Source organism: Plutella xylostella, chromosome 18 (genome assembly GCF_932276165.1).
Source record: "Plutella xylostella chromosome 18, ilPluXylo3.1, whole genome shotgun sequence".
Taxonomy (NCBI): Eukaryota; Metazoa; Arthropoda; class Insecta; order Lepidoptera; family Plutellidae; genus Plutella; species Plutella xylostella.
The window spans coordinates 6,203,811-6,216,334 of record NC_063998.1 but is presented as its reverse complement, the minus strand read 5'-3'; the positions used below and the strand labels follow the sequence as shown (position 1 = coordinate 6,216,334).

At 38.4% G+C, this 12,524-nt stretch overlaps 1 protein-coding gene across 1 annotated transcript; it reads right to left on the bottom strand.

The window, feature by feature from the left end:
- Positions 1–9,082: 9,082 nt before the first annotated feature.
- On the bottom strand, positions 9,083–11,307 carry LOC125489886. The gene has a single exon (XM_048627437.1). The coding sequence runs from the start codon at positions 11,005–11,007 to the stop codon at positions 9,757–9,759; it is 1,251 nt and encodes a 416-aa protein (XP_048483394.1). The 5' UTR covers positions 11,008–11,307; the 3' UTR covers positions 9,083–9,756.
- Between the last annotated feature and the right edge of the window lie 1,217 nt (positions 11,308–12,524).

Here is a 12,524-nt window from a genome sequence, read left to right as displayed (position 1 = left end):
CACTAACTACGGTGGACCCGAACCGAATTTGTGTATGAAAATGAGAAATCAATAATAGGTGTAAGTACTTGGTACATATTCATACCTATTCATACTGAACTATGTTACTATGTAACACTAGCTTACTATTCTGGCTTCAAAAACTAGTCTCGTGTATCCCGGTCATAATAGATGAATGTCACAGGGAGAGAGATTTGTAAGTAAGTAAGTAGAGGTAAGTAAAGCAATAAAAGTAGGTATCAATAAAAAACTATACTTGGTTACTTAGTTAGCAGTTAGTTACTTAGTTAGCATTCAGCATATTTCAAGAATGATTTGAAATGATCTGTAAATACTTAAGTACCTGTACCTACGCATTTACTTAAATAATATTGCAATATTGCTTCCTTTTTCATTCCTAGAGTCTTAAATACTCCTAAAGCTGGAGGAATTACGAACGGAACTGTATTTCCCTTTACAAGAAATAATTTTAGAAGGAATAAAAGAAACGGGGAATAATTTTGAAGCAAGTTCAAAGCCTGTGATTCAGAAGATTCTAGAACAATTAAACGTTTTGACGGACAAAAATAAAACAGAAGAGATCTTGGCACTAGCCATGTTGGGCCATAGATCTTTTTGTTCATATTTAGTCAAATTAAATATAATTTCTCCTTAGTAAAATTTAGAATTAATGAATAAATGAATTAATGTCTGTATGCCCATGCATTAGATAAATCTATTACCCCATTTACATTCAGCCCGTGCCGCTGCCTCTCGCGCTGCCGGCAATAATTCCCTAAATATTGCTGCAGCAGGATCGAGAGGAGTGTGTGTTTACATACTGCCCTACCACTCACTTCGCTTTCAAGTGTCGGCAATGGCAGACGTCGAAATAATTAGATCGGCCGCGGTCTCATTTTACATAGGGAGAAAAAATGTATAGGCAGAAAAAAGAAACGATCACCAAGGAGCGACACAACATTATCTGATGCATTAAAATCGGTTCAATCGTTGCAATTACCTAAACTATGGCTGTCCGTAGTAGAAACAAAAGAAACATGCGTTACTCGAATGTACCCATAGTACGTAAGAAATGAGCTCTTGATAAAAAAAATTAAAACCCCGAAATTTATTAGACAATCAACTTAAGTACAAGTGAACCTCCTCCAGGCGCTCGGCGAGTACTGAGCCCTGGCTGAGTACGGAGTACTGGCTGAATGTAAACGAGGTAATATACCTCGTTTACATTCAGCCGAAGTGAGCAGGGAAGTGGGCAGGGAAGGCGGCAGGGAAGTGGGCAGGGAAGGCGGCAGGGAAGTGGGCAGGGCAGTGTGTGAACGCGATACTTCTCATGCCGCTGACATTGCCACTAAATGGCGGTTTTTTTGGCGGAAGTCAAAGGACCGGCAGCGCGAGCGGCAGTGCGTGTTTACATTCAGCTCCGACGCTCAGTACTCGCCGAGCGCCTGGAGGTCACTTGTACTTAAGTTGATTGTCTAATAAATTTCGGGGTTTTAACATTTTTTATCAAGAGCTAATTTCTTACGTACTATGGGTACATTCGAGTAACGCATGTGTCTTTTGTTTCTACTACGGATAGTGATCGTTTAGTTAGGTAATTGCAACGACTGAACCGATTTTAATGCATCAGATAATGTTGTGTCGCTCCTTAGTGGTCGTTTCATTTTTCTGCCTATACATTTTTTCTCCCTATATAAAATGAGACCGCGGCCGATGTAATTATTTCGACGTCTGCCATTGCCGACACTTGAAAGCGAAGTGAGTGGTAGGGCAGTATGTAAACACACACTCCTCTCGATCCTGCTGCAGGAATATTTAGGGAATTATTGCCGGCAGCGCGAGGGGCAGCGGCAGGGGCTGAATGTAAATGGGGTATATGAATCGAGGTAACGTGCGTGGTAAGTTTTTAATGATTATAATGTGTGAGAAAGTCGCACAACTAGCAACTAAAGTCTCAAAATTACTAAGATCTAGACAGACCTACAGTCAAAGTTTAATATAAAAGTTACATTTCTCTTTAAATCCTGTTTCGGTGGTTGAGAATGCCAATCGAAGCGCCCGGGGTAGTTGGAAGGGAATTTCCCGGGAACGCAGAGCCGAACACCGATGGCTTTGGTTCATTTGTCCGGCAACTTTCAGACACCCAACGCTTATTAAAATTTCATCCCGGTAAATGGGGTCATCTCCGCGGTTTCAATTGAATTCTTCAGAGGGCGCCACCGGTGCAGTGGTTAACGACTGAAGCGTCTATGGGGCCTGGGTTTGATTCCGGGATTATTATTTCTCAGGTCTTCGGAGGTTATGACTGCATATTATTGTGTTTTGTATAAATATTTAGAGTTTGGTTCACGTAACTTGCCTATAATAGGCATGTAATTTTTTTGTTACGTATGTAGGTATATTATGTAAGTACTTAGTAATTAGTAGGTACTTACATAATATACATACGTAACAAAAACTACTAAGTACTTACATAAGTTTTAATCGGCTTTGGTTTCAGTTCCAGCCAATAGATACAAATAACCGTGGAGGAAAACATTTATGTCTATAGTTTCCATTTAATATTAGGTATTGCCACAAAGCAAATACATAGTAGAGCTGTTGTAAGCAACGTAGCCGTGACGTAGCCAAGTTCGACCTGTCGTCACACGGTCTGTAGTTCAGATACTGCACGCTTGGGGTGCTGACATCAGTGCGTGACAGGTCCCGAGCTTGAGCGGTACAGTTGAGTCTTGTAATGATTTTATTTTACCTGTTTCTCGATAAAAATGAAGTTGTTGCATTGTTGGATGTAAGAGCTACAGTGATGATAGAAGATTTGTGGACGAAAGCAAAGTATATTTTCACGCGTAGTAATATTTTAAATTATATTTTATTTTACTTCTAGAATATTCTAAATTGCTGGAAGCGCCATATTGTGTCAAAAAGAAATACTAGTAAGGGATGTCCTCAGGCCGGATGCCGCCCGTAAAAAATAAATAGGGGGCGTCATGTTTATTATGAATTAAATATTTAGTTTTTCTTAGATTTCCTGACACTGCATTGAAGCAGCAATGAATTAAACTAATCCACAGCCTGAGTCCAACAAAATACAGCAAAGTATGTTCTCTACATTTTAATGCGGAGGACATACCTACTAAACACGAAAATAAGGTTTGAAAAAAATAAGAGAAGGCGCTTACCCTAACATTCCATCACAAGAAAAGCTAACTTAAATTAATTACTAAAACCATCGATGTTGAAAAAAGGCGGAAGGAATCTCGCTAACTAAACACTGAGGCACAACAATGGCGGCGATATGGGAGTGTGTGGGTGCGACGTGATTATGATTATTAGCCATAAATGAGGATTTGCTCCATTCACTAAATGCACATATCCAAGAACAGACACCTTTATTTAATCATATCACACATCTCTCCAAAGAAATTATAGAGAAATATATAAATATTAGATTCAGGCATATTGCTACTTCCAAACACAACAGTCACAAAGCGACAGCATTTTAATAAGACTGTTCTTTTTACAGGTGATTAATATTATACCTGATTTTAATCACATGAATATCCGAAATGAAAACGATTCCGTGTTTGGACGGCACGTTGAGCTGTCGATCCCGCTATCTGGGCCTCAAGTCTGCTATTGGTTATAAAAAATATCAATGCAGATATCCTATAGAGACTCAATAGAGACTCCATTGTGATTGGCCCAAAAACGGTAGTCCCTACGACTCACGGCCAGTCTCGATAAAATATAAATGCTATTGACACAGAGTGATCGTGACGTCATCTTGGCATATTATCAGTGTTGCCGCTTTTGTTAGAATTGTAAAGCCAGCATGCACGGATCGTCCGACTTGGGCTTAATTTGAAGATTTTTCACACTATTTATTTAAAAGTATAACTGTTTTATCTGATTCGATGCTTTTTAAAAACAATAAAAGACGTGTTATGGCATTTAAATATATTTTTCATATATTAAACTGGCTGTATAATTAAGACCATAGGCAAAAAAAAAACTCTATTGTCATGTCGATTTGTTTGTTACACAGAGTAGGTAATATATATGGTTTTGTTTCTTATGTCAACTTTAACATAGTCAAGTTTCAGTGTCAAGCGAAAGACTTTTTAAAAACTAATTTTAAAACTAAACTTAAAACTACCAGACGAGGTCTATCTGTGACGATAGTTCGATCTATTCTGCCGCTGACCAGGCGACACAAACATGGGTCGTGGGATACAATAAAAAAGGGGCTGACAAAAACTTACAGTCTAAACAATCTTAAGCATTCTAAGAACAATGACGATGACGTTAGCATGAGTCATCGAATATCGGAGGGTTGTTAGTACTACAGGGTTGCATAACTCCTCCCTCCTTAAGTGCGAAATTATCTGAATCACTCGTTTTAGGAGTATTGAGATGATTTCGCCACACACGAAAGTAAAATGACATAAGACATATTATAATTAACACTAAAACACATAAAATACTGCCGTACAGTATCACTGTTCCCAGGCTATAATCGGGCCTCACTACACTTTCACTAAATGCACTTTGCTTCAATGTGTATGACATGTACTTGAGGTCATCGAAGTCGACTTCCTTCATGTTGAGTGCGGGTGCACCGGATAAGTTGCTCGAACGGAACTCGGGGAGAGAGATCGCAGGCGTAGGCTCGCTCGTTGCGCTCTCCTGGTAGACTCTATGTAGGTGTATACGTAGATTATCAAGGATAACCGTACAATTCCCAAGCAAGGTAAGTTTGTATGTTCCTTGTAAGTATCGATCGTCGCGATTACTGTTGCTGCATTCCTCGATTAGCCGAGTTTTCTTATTGGTGTACAGTATCCATTCGTTATGACTCAACTGTTGAACTCTACTATTTTCAATATGCACCTTATGTTGTTGGCATTGAGATGGATTTTCCTCGAATTTCATCAATTGTTCGATGCAAGTCGTTTCAGGGTACATCACTGCGTCTTCTTCGGTACACAGGAAGTGGTCTCCGGCTGTAAGCGGTCGGCATGGTTTGTGTAGAGGTAAGTATTTCGTACTCTTCGCCAAAAGGAAAGGATATTTAGGAATAATAATATGGGTTTGGTTTTTGGGGATGCTGTACATAGGTAGGGAATACAATTTATAGTATGAATAGGCTGTTATCTCTGTAAGAGGGATTTCCATAATGAACGTTATCTGTTTTGATTTTACATAAGATTTTACCTCGATAATTTCCTCAAATTTAATTATATTACTTTCGGTGACGTCATACATTAAATTCTCTGACTTGGAGATTTCATACAGGTGTTCTAATAACTCATAGGGTTGTACTATAGATGGATGTAATATAGATACTCTAGTAAACGACAATGCTGTCTCTATTTCACTTAGCTTTAAGTATACAGTTCGAAAGTTGCTTATGAATAAGTTAAACATTCCTAAAATGTATGTAGAGTGGAAACAATTTTCATTCTTAGATATTTCTATTAACATTTTCTCGACTCTTTTTAATCTAGTGTTTAATATAAAGGAATTTTCCTGTAGAGTTTGTGAACTGTTGATGAGACTGTCTAACATTTGGGTGACCACGGTAATTTTCTTTGAGGTGAGTACTTGTTTATCTTTAATATTTGAAATTAAACTGTCATACAAAAGAGCATCGCTATGATCTAAGTTACCTGTAATTACTTTGATTAAGGAACCTAATGGGTTAATAATACCTCTCTTAAAGCGTAATGAAGGTATAAGTTGCTGAAATTTTTGAATCGTTAATTTTTGTAGGTATTCAGACTGCTTTTTGATACTATAAAACTCGTGGGAATATGTCATATTGTTGCTGATTAAATTATTAAATTCATTATATTTCCTTATGTTAAAATTAAGATCGTTAACTATGATTTCCAAATCTAGAGTTTTAATAATTAGCCACTTATCTATTTTAATATGGGCAATTCCTTTCTTCACAGGTAAAATACCAGGATTTCCTTCAAGTGATTGCAGATGAAGGGCCAGGTTGGGGACCATGAATGTCAGCAGACACCACCTGCGGAGGGCGTTTGATATTCTTAATAGGTGCTTTTGTATTTCTCTGACCTACTTTTATGGGAACTACGTTACGGGTGGTTTTTCCAGTAACTTTTGCCTTTTGATATATGGGCTTATCTTTGCTTTGGCGGGTGTTAACTACCTTAGAAAAGATAACCTTTCCTTCGGGGAGGTTTATGTTGGTCTCTCCTCCTTTCTTTTGCCTAACTGTTTCTTTATTGTCCATTAATTTTTGCGATAAGTGTTTGTATAAGTACTGTGTTCTTTTAGCATGGTCTTTAATTAGCTGTTGCATATACTTATGTTGGAAGTTTATGTCGAAAGCTATTCCTGTGTCGGTATGACCGAATACTACTTCGAATGGGGTTAATCCAGTTGCAGAATGAATGGTGTGATTGTAAGCCATGATGCAATATGTCATTACGGTGGATGCATCTGTGCATTTTTGTTCATATTTAGCCAATCTATAAATTTCTATTATCGTCGAATGGAATCTTTCAATTAATCCCATGGAGTTTGGATTGTGAGGTGTACCTATGTGAAGTTGGATTTTATACAATGTCATCAGTTCTCTCATTAACTCATTGTTGAATTCGGAACCGGGGTCGGAACTAATCTTTTTTGGAATACCATAGAAAGAGAAGTACTTAATTAGTGCTCTTAATACCTCGGGGGTGGATCGGTTAGTTATTTCGATGGCCTGTGCTAATTTGCTGAAAGCGTCTATTATGGTTAGATAATATTTTCCGTCTATTGTAAAAAGATCAATGAATAATTCCTGAAAGGGAGCATCTTGCGTCTGTGTGAGCTGTAACATAGGTTTAATGGGTTTCCTGTCGTATTTCATTTTTTTGCAAACTTCGCATGCATTTAATACTGCTGTAACTGTTTCCTGTAAATTTTGCCAATAGTAATTTCTACGGATTCTAGCTATGGTTTCTTTTATACCTCGGTGTACTGTCTTTCCTTCGTGGTGTTTAATAATTATTTGTTTCTGCTCGTCCTCGTCCTCTACGTAAACCACTCTTTCTGTACACTCGTAAAACTGAACCATATCTTGCCTAAACAGTTGTATAATGATGTTGGTAAAGAGTCGTCTGTGTTCTTGATTTTCGAAGTAAATGAAGTATTTTGTTTTCAGTTTTATATATTTTTTCAGGAAATCTTTAATTAATTGTTCGTTATCTAGTGGTAAGTGGACTTCTAATACTTTTTGTTTATTTCTAGACAAATCTTTTACTTGGCAAGTATCGCGGAACCATGTGAATATTAATAATTGGTTTGGTTTTGTATCGATCGCCTCATGAAGGATGGGGATACCGGTAGTTTCCATATCCACTGCTGAATGTATGGTGTCAGCACTACTAGAGACTGAGGGAACGAATTGTGTGGGTTCCTTATCGCCAGAGGATATTGATATTACTTCGGAGATTGGACTTATTGTATGAGTTCTCTCGGAATCGGAGATACTCAGAGTTGAACTACTTTTTTTTCTAGTTAACTTGGTTATTTCTTTAGTCAGGGAATCTATATGTTTTTGTAACTTTTGTTCCTTCTGATCTACGTTTACTTTCATGGAGATGTCGTCATCGGAATCTGTGGCGTTTACTTTAATGCGAGACAAAGCGTCCGCGTTCGTGTTTTGTTTCCCGTTTTTGTATATGATTTCAAAGTTGTAGTCTTGAAGAGACAATCGCCATCTGGTCAGTTTACTACTCGGGTCTTTCATTGAATTGAGCCAAGCTAAGGGACGGTGATCAGTATAGATAAAGAACTTTTGTCCGTAGAGATAAGGTCGAAAGTGCTTTATGGCCCATATAATGGCAAGCAATTCTCGCTCTATTGTGCTGTAACGGGACTCGGTATCGCTTAAAGTACGGCTAGCATATGCTATCGGTTTATCACTACCTATAGGTCCTTGTGAAAGTACCCCGCCTAAAGCGACGTTGGAGGCATCTGTTGTCAATATGTAAGGTTTGGTAGGGTCGGGATATTGCAGAAGAGGAGCGTTGCACAATAGTTCCTTACATTTATTGAATGCATTTATATAGTCTGTGTCTATGGATATTTTATTACGTTTTTTCAAACAGTTCGTTAATGGTTGGGTTATTTTCGCGAAGTCTTTAATGAACTTACGGTAATAACCAACAAGTCCTAGGAAACTTTTTATTTCCGTAGTTGTTTTGGGAATTGGAAAGTCCATGACTGCTTTAATTTTGTCTTCGTTTGGTTTAAGACCGTCTTTAGTGATTTTGTGTCCTAGGTATAGAACTTCCTTCCTAAGGAACTCTGTTTTGTCCAGTTGTACCTTTAAATTAGTTTGTCGGAGTCTGTCGAAAACTGCGCGTAATTTACGTATGTGTTCCTCTAAACTACTTGAATAGACAATTATGTCGTCTAAGTATACTAAACAGTGAATTCCCTGCAGTCCTCTCAGAACGCTATCCATTGCGCGCTGGAAAGTCGCCGGTGCAGTTTTGAGACCGAACGGCATTCGTTGGAATTCAAAATGGCCGTGTTGAGTGCTGAAGGCAGTTTTTTGTTTGTCAGATTCCTCTAACTCGATTTGATGATAACCACTTGCAAGGTCAATGGTTGAGAAATATGTGGATTTACCTAATTTGTCGAAAAGATCTGTTATATTGGGGAGTGGATACTTGTCGTCGGTGGTCAAGTCATTCAGTCGTCTATAGTCGATAACCATGCGGTATTTAATTTCACCGGAGGCGTCGGATCGTTTGGGAACAAGGTGCACGGGGGCGCACCACGGAGAGTGTGACTCACGAATGACGTCATCTTTTAATAATTTTTGTACCTGTCTATTTATTTCTTCGGTTTGGGCTGGAGCTAACCTATATGGTTTAACATATATTGGGTCTTCGTTCTTAGTACGGATTTGGTGTTTCACTTGGCTTGTAAAAGTCAAGGGCAAGTCCTCACAATAAAAAATGTCTTTATATTGAATACAAAGGTTTTGAATACGGATCCGTTCTTCGTCCGTCATGTGGTCTAGTCTGAGTTTATTATATAAATTTTGCTCTAAGATTTTGTCTATTTCTATATCTTGTTGCGTGGTATAGTTTACGTCACACAAAGTGTCTTCAATAAAGGTACTGGTTAAAAATGGTCTTGTAATTCCTATCGTTATGTCTTTGTCTGTCAAATTTTGTATGATGGTTGTTGCGTAACCGTTGTTACATTCTACTATCGCGGTAGGCATACGAACGCCGGGGCAGAACTCCTTAAAGTTCAGAATCGCGTGGCCAGAGTATTGATCTGTCGGGAGTTTTACGCGTTGCTCTGATCTAGCGTGAATTTTGACATTGTATGGGGCCGGGTTATAAATAATTGGTATTGAGGTAGATCTTGTATGCAAGATTTGATCTTTCATATCGACCGAAGCTTCTAGCTCTTTGAGAAGGTCGCTACCAATGAGGCCGTCGTATCTAGAGTCAACATTGTAAATGTAAAATTTATGTTCTTGATTACTACAGAACGTGGGCATAAGGGGTATGCTGATAACTTCACTGTGTTGACTTGTAGCATGAGTGCTAACCACTTTGAATGGTTCAACGTATTTGTACGCGGAGTAATATTCGTTTGCTTTATCGGGACTGATAAAAGAACGTGTACTACCTGTGTCTATCATAAATACAGAGTCTATCTCGGGGATGTATATATGGGGTAGTTTAAGGTTAGGGTCACAATTAAGTTGAATCATTTCTGTATAGGGTCTGAGGCTAGTATGTGAAAATTTTCAACGGGCTCGTCCGTGGAAGTATTTTCGTTTAAATGTTGGTCAGTCTGTATGTATTCGTTGGTCATACTGTAATCGTAGTCGTACGATTCCTGGAACTCGTGTTGATTGTCGGACACGTGTTCGTATTGTTCGCCTTGTGGCGATGGGTCGTCGGTCATATGGACCTCGTTAAGACGAAATCCACCGGTTTGTTGTTGGGCCGGTTTAATTGCCGATGCTGTTCTCATGGACACATCTGTGTAATTCTTTGGAATATTGAAGTTCGGTTTATAACCAAACTGTTGGTTAGTCTGAGGCCTATTTCCAAACTGTTGGGGTTTGAATGAGTTTTGATTAGGGATGCCAAACTGAGGTTTAACACCAAATTGAGGTCTATAACCTGTCTGCTGGGGTAAATTTGGCCTGTACCCAAAGTTGGGTTTATATCCTACATTGTTGCTCTGAGGGAGCATCATCCTATTTTGGTTGGGAATGCCAAACTTGAAATTAGGGGTTTGGCAATTGTTAAATGGTGGCTTAAAACTGTTATGTACAAATCCTGGGGCAGATGTACCAAATTTAGATGAGTTTTGGGGTTGCGTAGTCGGTTGTGATGACTTAGACGTTAGATTATGGTGGTTATTCAATAATTTATTTCTCATGTTATACTGGTCATGGAAGTTTACTTCCTCTAGCACAATAGACAATGCATTTTCCAACGTGTCGGGACCTTTTAATCTTACAATCCTAACCATATTTTCAGGCAAACTGTATAAAAATACGTTTAGGGCTGTATTATTATATATGGCGATCTTGCTACGCTTCGTATTCTCATCAGTTAACTCGTTCACCTTTGAGAATAATATGGAGCGCACTGTTTGGATTCTATTACAAAACTCGGTGTAGGGCTCGTTAGCCTTTAACTTTAGGGTCTCTAGCTCAATAGCGATACATTCCTCGCTACGTGGGTCACCAAAATGTTGAACTAGGAGGGATTTTAATGCAGACCAAGTGTCTACATCTTCTCGCTCGGAAACTAATGCAGCCGCGTCATCAGTTAACCTACTCGTTATAGAGTGATACAGGTATAAATTTTGTGTATCGTTGCCTCTATACTTGGCTATGACGTATTCACATTTTCTTAGGAACAGATTTAAGAGACGTTTGTCTCCATTAAACATGGGGATCAACTTTAGCATCTCTGCTGGTATAGGCGTGAGAGTAGCCATTTTACACGATTTAAACACACAATGAAAATACACACAATAAAAAGTTACACAAGAAAAATATACAGTAAGTAAAAGCAAGGAAAAAATGTAAAAGTTGTAAAACACACAATTGTAAAATAATTATCAATAAGGTATTGGGAAATTACTGATTTTGAAGTAATTACCTAATTATTATGTCTACTTTGGACTTATTACAGAATAACTGATTTTGAAGTCAGACTGTTTATAATGACCTAACTAACTTATTACAGAGTTACTGATTTTAAGCAAAACTGTGTATATATAGCCTATCTAACTTATTACAGAATCGCTGATTTGGAAGCGAGACTGCGTATAGCCTAACTCAAAACAGATAATCGTTATAGCGGGAGATTTTCGATCCCAGAAATAAAATTACCTGCAGCCTTTACAAATGAAAAATACAGAAGGGAAAGGAAGGCGAAGAGTTTTACTCACCAACCAGCCACTGCCATACTCGGTGCTATCTTCTTTACACTTGACGAATTTATTTGTTCGAGGGATTGCTGTAAAGCCTATTCGCGCCGTTCTATCCACGCGGTTAGATAGAGTTTATACCCGAACCGATAATCGCGGAATTGACGTGCAAGCTATATGGAACAGCAATCCTGTCCGCAGCGCCAGTCAAGTTTCAGTGTCAAGCGAAAGACTTTTTAAAAACTAATTTTAAAACTAAACTTAAAACTACCAGACGAGGTCTATCTGTGACGATAGTTCGATCTATTCTGCCGCTGACCAGGCGACACAAACATGGGTCGTGGGATACAATAAAAAAGGGGCTGACAAAAACTTACAGTCTAAACAATCTTAAGCATTCTAAGAACAATGACGATGACGTTAGCATGAGTCATCGAATATCGGAGGGTTGTTAGTACTACAGGGTTGCATAACTACATTGTATCGTTTTGTTTTGTTTTGGTTTTCTCTGTTAGTTGTGGATAAAAAAACATACAGACGAATTCGTTCATTTCCCTGTTGAAAAGTGATCTCTTCGCGAAATTATCGCAAATATGGATTATTTATCGATGAATGTGCAGTTGTGCACGCTTTGAAAGCTGAATTAAGGAAAAGAGGCGCATAAATAAGCGGTCTCAAAGAGCACCTAATTCGGAGGTTAGTTTGTTTACTGTTTACAAACTTATTTTTTACGAAATGTATGCTTGTTTGCTTAGATAACAGTTATGTTTTTTCTTTTTACAGATACCAAGACTATGACCGTAACAGTAACTTGGTTGGAAACGTAGAGGACAGCATCATACAACAAAATGATTCAGTGTATACTGTTGAGTGGCCTTCAGAAACTTTGTATAGCAGTGTGAACACTAAAAATTAAACTCCAGATCTAGATATTGTCACCAATGAGTAACTACTTTGGAATTTATGCACAGTGTACTGTGGCCTGCGCCTAAAAGTATACAGGCGGAGTTTTTAAAATAGCGATCCCTGATGATGAAGGGACCAGCTACATCTGTTATAAATCCGGGGACGTGTTGTGTGTG